This window comes from Gekko japonicus, unplaced genomic scaffold, assembly GCF_001447785.1.
Source record: "Gekko japonicus isolate JY-2015 unplaced genomic scaffold, Gekko_japonicus_V1.1 scaffold48, whole genome shotgun sequence".
Taxonomy (NCBI): Eukaryota; Metazoa; Chordata; class Lepidosauria; order Squamata; family Gekkonidae; genus Gekko; species Gekko japonicus.
Window position 1 is genome coordinate 1,169,984 of NW_015174273.1, and position 16,141 is coordinate 1,186,124.

Below are 16,141 nucleotides of genomic sequence, written 5' to 3' on the forward strand. Positions count from 1 at the left end.
ATAAAAACAGAAGAGACAGCAAAATTGGTGAAAAAAGTTGAAGCTAAGACAAAAGCTAAGACAAAATTAATCAAAGACTGGAAGCAGTGGAGAAAGAGAGGACCTCTGATAAATATCAGCTTTTAAGACTCCAAATGGAAAAATCAGCCTACGTTCTGAGATGTCAAGGTGTCCCTAAACAGAAGGGTGAGAATCTGAAGGAAATTTTAAGTGAAGCGTTAACAGTGGATATACTGCAAAGTGACATGGACATGACCTATCGGACATATCCAGAATTTTTAAAGAAAAAAAACCTGCCAGGGAAGATACTCGTGAGATTCTCAAAGAGATCAACAAGAGACGTGGTGCTCAAGACCACAAATGGGGCAACCTTAAAAATCAAAGACAAAGAAATTAAAGTCCTAAAAGACATACCATTTGAGATAAGAAAAAAGAGGAAACAATATAAAAACTTAATTATCTTTTTACAGAAAAGTGCCACACCATACAGATGGTTAATACCTGAAGGAGTTATTTTCAGCTATAAAGATAAGAAAGAAAAGATTGACTCTGTCCTAAAAGCAAAGCAGTTCTTGGAGCAGCAAAAAAGACCAGTGGAAGAAAAAACAACAGAGGAACAAGAAGAAGAAGATGGAAGCAGCATATATGGCTCAGGAAGCTCTGAAAATGCAGCAAGCAGTACTCCAGAAGAGGACTCAAATTCAGCAAAAGGGGCTGCCTCCCCAAAAGTCCTGAAAGTCCAATGGAAATTTGACAAAAAGAAGCATAATGGAAAGAAGTAGAAATAACATAACTTTGTAATTTCGAAAGTTTAATAGTTTAAATGTTGCTTACTTGATTTAAATCTATATAGGCCAGTTTGCTATAGAAGTTTTAAAATAGCCTCACTTCATTAATTTTATTATAGAGAGAACTTTGTTTAAGCAAATGATTAATCATATTGTATGATCCTTGTATGATCCTTGTTTAGCTTAAGTTTTTTAGGTTAGTGTTGTGGCTTTTGTAGTTTTGTAGAACGTAAATTAAAAAAAAAATTTTAAAAGAATCAATACAGATGAAAGAGTATTGCTCACTTTTGTTGGTTCAATTTGAAACATGTTGTTTGGAATTGGTCCTTTTAATCTGCAAATCAAATAATTGATCACCAAACATGTTCACCACTAAGTTGAAGTCTGAGAAGAGAACAGATGTGTATTAAAGTGTCCAAATTCTTCTTCTTTGACAGTTAAACAGGTTATTTATTCTATCATCCAGGTTTTTTATTATTATTTATTTGATTTCTATTCCACCCTCCCCACAAGTGGGCTCAAGGCAGGTTACATTCCTTCACTGTCTTTGATACCTTTGTGACCTGGTGGTCTCAGGCTAGATTTTTTTGTGCATGGTAATAACCCATTTTCTTTGCTTTCCATCAGGGTTCAGGTCAACCCCCCCTCTGCAATCTTAACAGTATTTGTACATTATTGTACTTTACACTATGCCAGAAGGTATAATGTAAACTGTGGTTTCACAAAGTGAAAAATTTGCATTTTTCTAACAAAGAAAACAATGACAGATAAGTAGGTTATTTTAGAAATTAGATTATGTAGTCTCTCTTGTACATAAATAATGCTTCAGTGGCAATAACTTATTATTGAAATCCCCCCTCATACGAATCACAAAAAAATCCTGTTTTGTTTATTGAGCTGTCACACTACAATGCGGGGTGTGTGTGTAAAAATGAATGTCCCCATCCAATCTGTGACTGTTGATTAAAACAATCAGGTCACATTGATCAATTAAAAACCTTTAGTGCCTGCCTGGAAAATAAAGGTCAGCCAAAATCAAAAGCAATTGCAGATTGAACTGAGTTGGTTTAAAAGCAAGTTAGAAGAATGGCATGAGGACATTCATTCTGAGTGGGGAGTGAAGACTAAAACAAAACAAAGAAACAAAAACACAATATTCCCTGGTACCAAGACAAAAGGAAGGAACCCACTGAATTCCAAAGCAGAAGTTAACATTCTTTCTTTCTTTTCCTTTGTCGCATGAAGGCAAAACAAAATACAATGCCAACCCATCCTATACTTCTGGGAAGGAGAAAAGAAAGCCATATGGTTCAGAACAGAATAAATTTCTATTAATATTTCAGGCAAAGGGATTTTAATTTATTTAAAAGATGGCTTAAAGTCAATGGCTAAAAATAATATACACTTAAAAAACTGAGTGCAGAACATATATTTTACTGGCAAAAAAAGAATAATCCAAATTTTGATTATTATTTTTTTAAAAAGAACTAGGGGAGGGATAAAGCAGGCCTCCTCAAACATCAAAGAACTCCTCCAAAAGCAAGCAAACAAACAAATAAATTATAGAAGCATGCATCCTTTGGAATCACTAAAGACTCCCAGCATTTTCATCCAAGAATAAGTGCTGTTTTGTTCTGACCAGATGCATTTCCCCCATTCCCTGCAACTGAATTCCCAGTGCAGTTTTGATGGATTATGATATTTTCATTTCCTTTGTGTCCTAAATGGTTGTTTAGCATTGATTTGTGCAGTGAAATCCTTTGAGATGGCTATGTTTCATTACAAGCAAAAGTCCCTGACTGTGTAATGAGTTTAAAAGTTGTGAATAAGAGGCAAAGCTATCAATACAAAATTATGCAGCTGGTGATAATGCACCATTACAAAGATTTCCTATTTTTGGTTTTATCACACAAAATGTTGCAGCTGTTAACAAGTTGTCGGCAATATAAGATTTTGTTGCCTTTTTGTGTTTCTGAGTTCATTAATTGATTAATCGAGCTTGACTCAGAACATTGACATTGTGGGTTAAAAAAAACAGCATAAAGGGGCGGGTGGGAAAGAACTGTTAAATTTCTATAGATGTAGAAAAAATCAGACAGTTAACAGTACTCCCTGACAACAAAACAGAAGTTAATTTTTTCTTATAAAGGAGGCTTGCTCATTTGCCCCTGACACAGAAACCTTTTTTGTGATACTAAATGTATGGACAATTAATTATGAGGAAAATGTAGTCACCTAATATTTCACCTTCCTGGATCAGACCAAGAGGCCATCCTTGAGAACATAAGAAGAGCCTTGCTGGATCAGACCAGAGATCCATCTAGTCCAGCATCCTGTCTCACACAGTGGCCAACCAGTTCCTCTGGAGGGCTTTTCTCTGGTTATTGACATGACAGCGGTCAGAAGGAACTGGCGGGATGTCCGTGCCCCTCCTCCTTGGGCATGCGCAATGGGGTTCCCGCGCATGCCTGGAGGAGAGGTCCCTGTTTCTTTCCCACCCAGGGTCTGGTCACAGCAGGGCAGAACATAATAACCATATCCTGTTGCTTGCACCCAGGGCCGGCTCGCTCACCAGGCAAACTATTACAGGTAAGCAACCTGTTTTTCTACATCATACATTAGTTGGTATTTTTTCTTCACTACATACTGATTGATAAAGAATCAAGTAGAATGTGTTCTGATAGGTACTACAGCGAATTTCTTAGAATCTAAGGCGGGATTAGAGGGAGTAATGGAAAAAAAGAGGGTGGTCAAAGGCTGGAAGGTAACTTCCATATGCAGAGGTGGTATACTTCAGAATGCTAGTTGCTTGGAGTTCACATTGGAAGCAGTGTTCCCTCTAAGCTGAGTTAGTGTGAGCTAGCTCACAGTTTTTTAGCCTCCAGCTCACAGATTCGCTCAGGAAGGATGGCTCCAGAGCACACTAATTTATGCAGTAGCCAAATCAGTCGCTCACAACTTTAATGCCAGTGGCTCGCAAAGTAGATTTTTTGCTCATAAGACTCCTCAGCTTAGAGGGGACATTGATTGGGAGTACTGTGCCCTTTCTGCAATGTTTGCTGGTTACTCAAAAACATATGTAGAAAATGGAATTCTGGACTAGATGGGCACTAAAGTCATAGTTTGCCTAGGGCACCAAAAAAAATCTTGGGCTAGCCCAAGGGATGGGCACGAACTGCATTTTTACGATTTGTTTCCGTGGTTCATGGTGGAACCACAAATCGAACCATGAACCAATATGAAGCAAGCACTTGGTTTGAGAACCAAACCAGTTCATATTGGTTCGTGACCCCTGCTTTCTACTCCTTGCCGCTTTTTGCAAGGAGCAGAAAGCAGGGGTTTAAATGTCTCTGAGCCATTTAACCCCCTGCTCTTCACAAACTGTCACAAACTGCCTTAAAATTCATGGAAGTTCATGGTGGCTATTCAGTTCATGAACCACAAACCGGCCAAAACTCATCATGAACTTTCATTTGTGAGCCAGCTGGTATCCATCCTTAGCCCTGGATGGGTCACCATACCTAGTAAATTTGGAATGGTGGGTCACCTTACTGAAAAGGTTGGGAACCACAGCTCTAGATCACTGAACATACGCTCCTCTGCCCCGTCCATTCTTATGGCCTACCATTTCAAGCCATGCATGGACTTGTTTGGCATACTGGGCACCGAGAAGCCCCTCGCTGGCTCCATTTTCTTAGTGTGATTGCCAGCTGTCTTTTTAAAAAGCATCCTGTGGCTTGTTCTTTCTATCCACCAACATTCTACTCTCACAGCCCAGCTGTTTCCCTAGCTATGACCCTGGGCATCCTAACAGAGGACAATGGAGAGCGCTTGTGTACCGCCTCAGCCCAATTTGTTATCTTTTGTTGATTCCCAAATTGGAAAACTCAGGAAAACGCCTCACAGAAGTATATCTGGCCATGGAACCAGAACGAATAAGGCTTTTATTTTGTGATGAAGGCAGCAGCTCACACTACCAAACATTTGTTTCAGGCAAGTTAACTGCTGGATTTGACAGTCAGCTCATGATTTATAGGTTAGGCCCTCAATCAGACTGCTTGTAAGCTGTTTCTGTCCCTCTTCCCCTCCCCCTTCTCTGTTGTAGGAACTGAGGAGACTGTGAGGGTGATTATGGCCCTCATAAATTTATTTCTCTCATTCTCACTCTGCCACACGCACCCCCGCACAAAGGCACACGGGTGCAGGTCACAAGTCTCGGGCTCAAAACAATAGCCGCAAGCCACAAACTGAAAGGGTAGGAAGGGTGAATGCCACAGCTCTGCTGCAAGATGGGAGCGACTGTGATGAACAGCAGGTTCTGAGGCACCATCTTTTGGCTGGTAGAGGCCGAAGGAAGAAAACAAACTTTAAAAGAAGGCAAATAAGATTGCTAATTAGGTTTGGACTGTGTTGTGCCAACATGCCAAGGAGCATTACATCTAAATGTGATGTGCAAGGCTTCTGTGGAAACAGAAGAATGCAGCTTTTTCCCTGACTGGTAACTTAGCAGTAAACACTCAAGGTTTTAATAATGGCTTAGAACATAAGCAACCCTCCTTGCTTACCCTCCTAACGCCGTCCATATAGTAGTTACATAGCACAATCTGCTCCTAATGAGGCTCCGAGGCCTGTGCTTAAAACTATAAACGAATAAAAACAAGCTCCAGGCATATTTTTTTCCAGGGCAGCATGCTTTATATGGAAATGCAGAACAGAACATCCTGAGAGACAGAAGAGAAAAGGCTCTGCCAAGGAATCCCATAGAGATGGATTTGGCAGTTCATACAGAGAAAAGAAACAGATACAAGCCTGGCCTTCCATTGCAGCTTAGTGATGCTATGTTTTTGGCAGGTCTCGGGCTTTCCCAGTGTTTCTGCACAGGCATGGCTACCATTTTGAGAAATATGTCCTCCAGGCCATTCTCAAGAAGGCTTAAGTCCCTATCATCACGAAAGATTATCTGCCTTCCTCCGTTCTAGAGTTGCCAGCTCTACATTGGGAAATACCTGGAGATTTTGGGCGTGGAGCCTGGGGAGGGTGGGGTTTGAGGAGGGGAGGGACTTCATTGGGGTTATAATGCCATAAGCAGCCATTTTCTCCAGGGGAACTCATCTTTGTCAGCTGGAAATCAGTTGTAATCCCACAAGGTCTTCAGCCACCACCTCAGGTTGGCAACTGTACTCCATTCACACCATTCACACAAATGCTTTAGAACACTTGGGCTTAACAAAATTTACCTAAAAACAGAAGGATCATGTTGTTGTGGCATCAGATCAGTAGAACTTTCATTCCTTTATTTAAAGATCACTTAACATCAGTTTTATGCCAGCTTGAAACCCCACCCACCCACCCGAATGTTGGGAACTAGTTTGCCAAAGGTACAGCCAATTATCTCCTGAAAATCTCTACCCAGTCCTCAAAAAGAAATACAGTCCTCAGGGTTCCCTATGGAAAGGGAATAGCTCTGCCTAAGATTGCGCTGTTGATGTTCTCCTACATTTTTCAAAAATATGCTGCCTGCAAGTAGAAAATTAGCACAACAGAGGACTGGGCTAGAACCTCTCTCCCTGATGTGGTAGTTTTCTCTTTGTAACCGTTTTTTTAAAAACATGGCAGAACATTTTTTTAAAATGGTGTGTCCCCCCACTTACAGCTTATCCACTTCTCAACTCTGTTCTATGCATACAGCCGACTTCACTGAGAGCTTTAGAAGTAGTAGATATTCTCAGGTCATCTCTGATAATAAAGGACACCACAGCTATATAAGGACTTTGAGACTTATTTGGATCAATATGACGCACACGTTTAGGTACTGAAACCTTGCACACTATGCAGCCAAATTACCTTTGGGATGTCCTCCAGTCGGATTTATTTCTACGACAAGAACTCAGCAGCCTGAGTGAATGTCTGGCAATTACAAGCCAAATTGGAATGTAAACTCTGGTCCTTTGTGCACCCTCTGAAAGTTAAACAGCACAGAGCACACAGAGTGCATGGCAAATGCTTGACAAGGAAAGCGGTGCTATTGGCAGGCTTTTACAACAGCTATCACATGGCCCAGTGCTTATGCAAATAGTCCCTGAAGGCCTCTGAAGATCCCAAGTCCCGGACAGGTTCATAAGGGAAGAGACAGTGTTGCAGACACTATATTACCTGTATATTTGGGGATTTGTAGGGGTTTTGTAAAAACTAGCATGAGCAATGTGCTCAGAAACAGGCTGGTAATCAGTGAAGATGTAATAATATCAGCCAGCAATGAGCCCTGATCATAAGCTCTTCATAAACCGCCACAGACGGCATTAAAATTCATGAAAGTTTGTGGCGGTTCTTCAGTTCACGGACATTGCTTCATGAACCGTGAATTGGCTAGACTTTGTGACAAACTTTAGTGTGTCAGCTGGTCTGTGCCCATCCCTACACAGGAGTTATACATAGATGTTAAATAGCACAGAGGACAAAATCAGATTTGGTGGGAAAGCATAGCACAAATACAATGTACTTCCAGTTTGGTGTAGTGCTTAAGTGCGTTGCGGAAAAGCATAGCACAAATACAATGTACTTCCTTATATCAACAACCTGCCACATAGGAGGAGGATCACTGGAGAACAGCGCCCCTGACCTAACCAGGAGATCCAGGAAGATTTCATGATTGATGGTATTAAAAGTGATTGAGAGGGAAATCTCTCAGAAAAAGTCATTAGCTTGGTGCCCAAAACTGTTTGGAGTTCAAAAGGGGTCTGAAAGCCAGGCTGAAATGGGTCTAGAAAATCTGGCTTCATACGCAGATCATGTTTAAAGAAGGTAGTTTTGTGTGGGTGAAACAAAGAACAGGCAGCCTGAACAAAAACCTCTGGAAGATTTGCTCCCATGGTTCAACTTGTGTGTGGCAGCATCATTTGTATGAACTAGAGCTGCTGTGTATGAGGTGAATACTTGACTGCCTTGGTTTCCATGGGGGAATACGGAAGTGTGTGAACTGGCCCTGAATAAAATCCCACAACCTAAGTTGTTCTACAATTTTCACCACCAAATGGCGAAACCTCTGCTCAAACAATCTTTTCTTTGACCTAGTTCTCGCTGAGGTGGCAAACTTACATCTGGATCGAATCATTTAAGACTGCAGTCCCCATAGAATTGAATCTTCTTTCATAGGGGGGAAAATGTCCTCCACTAAGAAACAAGGTATCAAGAAATGAGAATTCTAGCCTAGCCCACAGCGGGATATGTAATAACACAGAAAAATCCTGGGAAGGAAAAGAGTTTTTGCCCCCCAGCTTCTATTGCCCAAAAAGAATCTCAATAAAGAGGAACAAAGAAAAATGAAGCAACAGAAGATTCAACAGTGGTAGCAGCAGAGCCACTTTGAACAGAAGGGACAAGGTGTGAAAGGACATTATCCTATTTTTCTTCCCTCTAGCCAGTACTACTCACCGTACATCTTTTGTTTTGTCAAAACAACAAAAGTGCAGTTCTAGGAGCCAGCGGAGCACAGGTCTATTAGTTCCTTCAGCTACTTTCTGTACTCATGGCGTGTCACGCCACAAGAACTTACACAAGATGTTTATTGTAAGACTGAAGTTATTGTTCTCAGTCACCCTACGCCAATTGGGACAGCAACTAAGAAGACACACTTTAGGCATGCAATAAAGCACGGGAGCAGCACAGTTTCATATATGGATGCTCAAACACCTGTCAGTTCAGCTCCCATCTTATTTAATAGAAACAGGGAGCCAGTTTTTCAGGACGCTGTTAGTGTGTTCATCAACCCATCCTACAGCTGCCAGCTCTGGGTTGGGAAATACCACAAAGTTTTGGAGGTGGAGCCTGAGAATGGCAGGGTTAGGAGACAGAATTCAACAGGGTATAATGCCATAGAGTCCACCTTCCAAAGTGGCCATTTTCTCCAGGTGAACTGACCTCTACCTCCTGGGAATCAATTGTAATAGTGGGAGCTCTCCAGCCACCACCTGGAGGTTGGCAACTCTAACCCATCCACAGCTGTTCAGCTGGTTTCTTCAATGCACGCCTTCCTAATTTGTCTTCAAGTTATGTTCAGTATTGCAGTCTTACATCCCAATGGGGAGGGGTCGTGGCTCAGTATAGCATCTACTTGGCATGCAGAAGGTCCCAGGTTCAATCACCAGCATCTTCAGTTAAAAGGATCTGGCAGTACGTGGAAGACCTCTGCCTGATAACCTGGAGAGCAGCTACCAGTCTGAGTAGACAATATTGCTTCACGTGTTCAACAGTACAGTACAGCCCACCTGACTTTTCACACACACATGTGTTCTCACGCAGACCCATGGAGTTCTACTACCTCCCCTTCTTGCTGTACCACTGCCGCCTTCTGGCAGGTAATTGCTTAAACAGACAACTAAATCCGTCACAAATTATATCAATCAGTCATTAATAAAAATGTATTTGACATTAATGGTGCAGTCATGGGAGGGAAAAAAATGGTACAAACCTATTTGGCAGATGCCCAAGTCCTTCAGAGCCAAACCAAACAACACCTGGTGATCGGCTCACATCTGACCATCATAGTCAAATACGGTAAGGTCGGCTGTCAACCACGTTTACCCCAAAATCTGTGGCATCTCTGGTTCAGGGATGTTTGGGCAGGAGCTATAGCTCAATTATGGATTGCATGAAAATATCTAGATGTACAGGATCAGTTGTAATGGCAGAAGCTGTGACAGCCCAACGCTGCTAATCTTGCACAATTCAAAGACTGACAAATCTGTTAGTTTTTAAGGTGGAACAAGAATCACTACAGTAAAAATGGGAGCTTTTTCTTAAATTAGGACAACCAAATCTTATTTTCTGGTATTATGACATCATTCTACTCACTCCACAATCCCTGATTTGCTGGAATCATCCACATGACTATGCCATAAACAAAGCAGCAACCAGAGAGAGGGAAATGTTGGTGAAGCAGTCATCGTAAGGGAAACAATGGCACAACAAAGGCAAATATTAATGTTTTTCAGGGAATATTTCTGCCCCACTGAAATTGCTATTTGGGGCCTGAAGATTGAAACTGGGGTTTATCCTACGAACTCCTGAACAGAATGGTCATTTCTGGAAAACACTGTGTAATCCTAAACCTCTTCTAAATCCACTGAATGGAACGAGAATGGTGTGACAATGTTTAGGACTGCACGTTTAACAGTGCAATCCTAAACATGTATACTTGGAATTAAGTCCCATTTATGGCAAAAGAACAGGAAGTGTCATTTCATTCTGGAGCAAGGCACCAAGTGCTGATGAGACATGGCCAGCAATTGCCCCTTATATTCATCTGAAGCACCGTTTGTTCTGTTCCGTCTCTTCCCATGCATGACAATACAGCTCAGGCTTCTCAAAGAATAATAGACCATCGTGCTATGCCTCTAATCTCTTAAACATATGGCAGGATTCTCCATACACATTTAAGCCCTCCATGTTCATGCACATAAATGCAGCCTTGCTGAAGGATGGAATATTTTTACTATGCCTTGTTAAGTGGGGTAGGGTATCAGTGTAACGCACAGATTGCAGATATGCCGCTCAATCTGTATGTCCATAAAGAAACACACATTACTGAACACACATAACAACCAGCCTCCCGTTCTCTCTCCCCTCACAAGGGAACTGGCCCTGTAAAACCACTCTGGAACTTTCTCCCACAGTCTCGGAAGTGTGAAACACCATTAAGGAAATTGGGCATTCAAGAGCAAGCTGGCAGGCTGCCTCAGTACTTGGCTAGTCTGAGTCCAAGGATTTCTGCAAGAGCTCCACTCCAATGTCAGTCATCGGGGCTGGCAGAACGCTCTCTCTCTCTCTCTCTCTCTCTCTCCCCGGCCCCGGTAGCATAATGAGCCTCATTGGATCACAGATGGCTGAGCTTGGCTCTGGCTGATGCATTGTCTTTTAGGCACCACTGCACTGGAATATGACTGATGAAGAGGAGCCTTTCTCAATATAAGCGCATCCAGAGTCTCCCTGGCTTTGTTTCTTACTGTTTCTTCCACAGATTGTAAATGGATTCCTACAGTGGTGGCAGCTTTAGTTTTAACCAACAATCTGTAGTGGTTCTTTTTACACAACTGTTCACCTTCAGTAGCCTTTTTTGTAAGGGAGGAAAACTTATCCCAAAAGTCAGCAGGTGGCCTTCTTGGCTAATAAGCATTAGGAAGAGGAAGAACTGTTAACTGTACCTTTTTCCTTCTGAAGAGTGTGCTTTTTTACCCACGGCAATATTTATACATTGTTTTGGAGATGTCTCGAGCCCAGATGTGCCCTGACTTGGATAGCCCAGGCTAGCCCGATCTCAACAGATCTCTGAAGCTAAGCAAGGTCAGCCCTGGTTGGTATTTGGATGGGAGACCACCAAGGAAGCCCACGGTGGCAACACGGAAGCAGGCGATGCCAAACCACCTCTGTCTGTCTCTTGTCTGGAAAATCCTATGGAGTTGCCAGAAAATCCTAGCAACTTGACAGTACTTTCCACTACCACCAAGTCCAGGGGTACACTCTGATTACTTGCAGACGTGCTAGTGAACTTAAAGAGGATTTATCTAAAACAGGTTTAGCGCAGATGTCCTTTGACGCCTTCCACCTAGGGTTGCCAGCTTACAAACTGACACATCTGATCTAGCTATTCCTTTAACATCTGTTTGACCGGCAAGCAATTATCATGTGATGATACCACCATGTCACAAAAAACTCCAGCTGCCCGTTTCTACCCATTAATCATATGAAAATGACAGGCCAGATTTTCCCCTGGCCAGCCAGCAACTTTACTTCCACCCCACCAGATCAGATTCCTCTGCTTCTATTCTTAGCCACCATTTTATCCAATATCCTCCCCCCCCTCTACTTTCATTCCTCCATACTGTTTTATCTGTTTGTCTAAATATTTGTATCTTGCCCTTTCCCTTCGCTTGCTATACTGAAAACCTTAAAAGAAAAAAAACCCATAATGAAATCCAAAAACCAATTTTGAAACAGCAGATCTGTAATAACAGAAAACTTAATCAACAAAGAAGCCATCGTAACAGCCCAGCAGCAGCTCTCTGCATCCAAATCGCTCTGCAGAATAAATAATGTTCTGCATCCTTTCTCCAGAAAGAAATTAGAGATGAGCACCTCATCTGGGAAGGTATCCCAGAGCCCACCTGCCACCACTGCCAGAGCACTTACCTAAGTACAAGAGGTCTCTAAGGTAGGTGGTTCCTCACTGGCATTTAAAGGTAAGCACGAGAACTCTTACTCTAGTATATTAGTACATCGGTTGGATCTGGAGAAAGAACCTCTGGTGAAAATGCCTTGCACACAGAGAAGCACCGTAAAACCCAAGCTAACTGGTATCAGGGAGGGGGCCAGGTTTTGTCACAATTCCACCCCAGAAAATTATGGATCTACAAGTGGAAGACCAGCAAGGGCTTGTGGGGAGCATCTCATTTTCCCCTCCACCACTATTTCCTCTTTCCTTTTCTGAAAGCCCCTATAGACTCTCTCCTTTTCCTGCTTCATTGTCTTTTTCCCAACCACCAGCACTCCTGTCTTCAGTTTTTCCTCCTTCCCTACCTCTGGCAGCCTTTCCCTGGGAAAAGTCTAGCCAAGCTGCACAGTGCTGGCCACTGGACTAAGCCCAGTTGCACAGTGGGGAACCTGCGGTGACTTGCGAGAGGCACCTCAATTTCCACTGTATCCCCCTCCTTGAGGACTTGGAAACATTCTGTAAAAGACCTTCCCCCTAACCTTAGTATGTTTGCAGTTTCCCTCGCCCTCTTGCAGTCGTTTTGGTACCAGATTTTTTTTTTGGGGGGGGGAGGATGTCTTCTTTTGAGTTACATAATCCATCCAATTGGGGATTATATAAACAGTCACAGTGCAATTATATCATGATACCACATAGCCAATCCAGTTTGCCTACATGAACCAAACTGGGTCTTCCTCCACATATATTCCATATGAGAAAATGGCAGGCTTTATGTTAGTTGTGGCGAAATAAAAAGCAAAATGCCAGTTTGGTAGAACAGGCAATGGAAATGTGAGGTTGGGTTGATCCCTAGGCATAATGACTGTGAAGCCAAATCCATGAGGATGATGCTTTCTGCCTCTGCTCAAAATAGGGGATAATTTTTGCTCCATTCAACAGTCTTCCATATAGCTACTCAAATGGGGGGACCAAGTTTCACAGGAAGTTAAATCTTTTATGACCCCACTCCAACCTGTTTTGACTCAGCTCTAGATACTACTTACTGAAATGATCTGAACCCTGGAAAGTCTGTTTGCCTTCCTGGTGTCAAGGAATTTGCCTTCCTGAAACTGAAATCAACTCCCCCCCCCCAAGTATACGGGCTCTTGATCCTGCTGTAGCATTTAAGCGGGAGAGGGGAATCTAACTGGAGGAAAAGAACAAAGTATGTTTGACCTACATGGCTGCTTCGCATGATGCGTTTCAAATACATTCGATATGCTCTAATTGTTTAACCGTTACAAAAAAAATTTGCAATAACGGAGGAGGTAATGAGGCTTTTTAGATCTACTTTGTCTAAATTTTTTTGCAATAACGGAGGAGGTAATGAGGCTTTTTAGATCTACTTTGTCTAAAGCAGATAACTGGATGGCACTTGGAAAGGTGGAACACACCTAACAATTAGGATTTTGACGGCACTTGGAAAGGTGGAACACACCTAACAATTAGGATTAGGCCCTTGGGCTTTTGAAGCTACTGCTTGCGCAACTTCCATGCTTTTGTAATGCCATTTTAGGGCCTTAACTGCATGTTGGATTGGATCAAAACTAAACTGGCAAGTTCCCTTTCCTGCTGCAGCAGAACTCCCCCAAGCCATTCCTCCGGGTCCCCTATCCCCCAGGAGCTGCATTTCATGGAGATCAGTGGCTTACCGATGAGGGAGGCAGGGAAGTTCCATTCTGACATTGGAAAATTTTGTTTGGATCCAACCCATTAATGTTTTCTGCAGGGATGTCCCAGGTAAGGTAGAAAGACATCTAGTGGAGCTTCATACTTCCCAGATGCACACTGCCCAAACTGAAGAAAGGGGGCTTAGATCTCCCCCTGTACCACTGTCCTGACCCGAAACAGCCCAAGGGGGTGCTGTTTGCCCGTCTGGGGGGGGGGGTGGCCTTCATGTATACAGATGACTTCAAGGGGGGCAATGCCGCCATTGAGAGAGAAAGGAAGCATGCAGCAATCCAGGACTAGAGGGCCTCGGCAAATGCCAACCACTGACTCAGAAGTAATTTTGGTGGTTGTGAAGATTTTTGGGCTCTAGCAGTACATAATTTGTTGAAGATGCGGCAACGTGTTTCCGGGCTGACTTACTGTCTCCATTGGGAAGTACTGTGCTTGCAGTGATGCCAAGTTCTGCCGCTATTTGAGGCACTTGTGTGGTTCAGCGGTCAGAATGTTAGACTAGAATCTGGGAAACCGGGAACCAAGTCCTCATTCTGCCTGAAGCTCACGGAGAGACCTTGAGCCAATCACCCACTCTCGACCTGTCTCACAGGCTTGTTGTGTGACTGAGATGGGGAGTACGATGTACTCCAAACTGAATTCCTTGGAGGAGAGGTGGAATAAAAATGCACTAGGTAGATAGATGGAGTAGCTGCTTCAAGCATGTAACTTATAACTTCATGCTGCTGATATGTGAGCATGTGGCTGCGGTCACACACACTAAATAATCCACTTTCAGTGCACTTTCCAACTGGATTTTACTGTGTGAACTGCCAAAAATCCAGTTGGAAAGTGCGTCGAAAGTAGATTGAAAGTGGTTTATTTAGTGTGTATTTAGAAGCACACCAGAAAAACCTTTCCCCATTAAATTGTATTCTCACCAGGTTGTTTATTTTTAAATGCTAATACAGCCTTGCAAACCTGTTCACAAAAGTGACTAGCCCTCAAAAGAACTGTGCAAGCCTGCCCATCCGGATATATCTCCAGCACTCATTCGCGGCATCTTGACAATCTGAAAGGACCAACTTTCTTCTAATTTCCAGGACTTCACTGCTTAGCTGCCTGCAGCCAGTTCTTACTTGCCACAGTCAGCCTGGGAAGGGGGCTCGTTACATTTGTGGTCTAAGACAAGGAAGAAGAACAGATGACCGGGGCCAGCCTGTGTGTCTTCTACCCACCTGGAATGTTGTCCTGCAGGGACTAAACGACTTCCCCCAATGGATACAGTCCAGATAAACTCAGGCCATTTTCACTGTGATTCGTTCCAACAGGAGTGTCAAGTGCATCCTTACCTCTCTAATGAAATCAAGGACATTTAAAATTTGTCTGGATCATGTCTGGTGACACTGCAGCAGCTATAAGCAAATGTATACCACTTCTAAAGCCACTCAGGAAGCAAACTACTAATAACATTGGACATAAATGAGAGAATCTCCCAATCAAGGGAGGAGCCATAGCTTAGCAGAATGTCTGCTTTGCATACAGAGAGACCCAAATCAATCCCTGCATCTCTAGTTAGAAGCAGGGCTTTTTTCTGTGTGAACGCACCAGAAAGGAGTTCCAGAACCTCTTGGACAAAATTCTTTTAAAAATGTTTAAAAGTTCATGAGCTTTCAGTATACAGATTGAAAACTTCATTTCCCTCTTGAGAGTACTAACACCTCTTTTTCAAAAAAGGAAGGAAGGAAGCCCTGATTAGAAGGATCGAGGAGAAGGTCAGATCTTGGGGAGCTGTTACCTGTCAGAGTAAACAATACTGGCCTTGATAGACCAGTGGTGTGCCTGGATCTATAAAGCAGCCAATTTGGCTTAAGGGCATGGTTCTAGGCAAGAGGGGGACTAACGTCTTCCCATTGTGCTATTTTTCCACTTGAAATTGCCCTCCTCCAGAAGACAGGCAAGACAGTATTTCCCTTCTTTACCTTATGGGCTAATTGCAGTCCAGGAGGGTGACTTTGATTGGGGAAACAGTGTCTGGGAACAGAGGTAAATTTCTCTTGTCCAGCATCATGGCCCCACCATCTAAGATGGGGAGATAGTCACTTTTTAGGGCAACACCCCTTCTTTGTGAGGTTGGATCATGGATCGTGTAATATGTAGTTTTCCCCTTAGAGGACACATTGAGAACCACACCAAAGGTTTGTCTGCAAGAGCTCGCTCCTTGTTAACATACCTATTAAAGGAACAGAATCCGAAGTGGCGGGCATGATCTCCGCTACAAGCAGCATGAAAACCGTCAGAGACAGGAGGACTGTGATACCTGCAAAAGAATTGTAAAGGAGACAAAGGGTGAGGCAAGAACTGAACTCTGGAACGCCTTCCACTTTAAAGATGGTTTTCTAAAACTGGTTCACAATGAAGTGTTTTATATTTCATCCTAGCTCTG

The 16,141-nt window shown here is 42.9% G+C and overlaps 1 protein-coding gene across 1 annotated transcript in view; it reads right to left on the reverse strand.

The window, feature by feature from the left end:
- LOC107120931 (neuronal acetylcholine receptor subunit alpha-7-like) overlaps positions 1-16,141 on the reverse strand; it is a 158,882-nt gene that overhangs the window by 24,338 nt on the left and 118,403 nt on the right. The window contains exon 9 of the mRNA XM_015423721.1: positions 15,929-16,015. Coding sequence (XP_015279207.1) covers positions 15,929-16,015 — 87 coding nt within the window. The remainder of the gene's footprint in view (positions 1-15,928; positions 16,016-16,141) is intronic.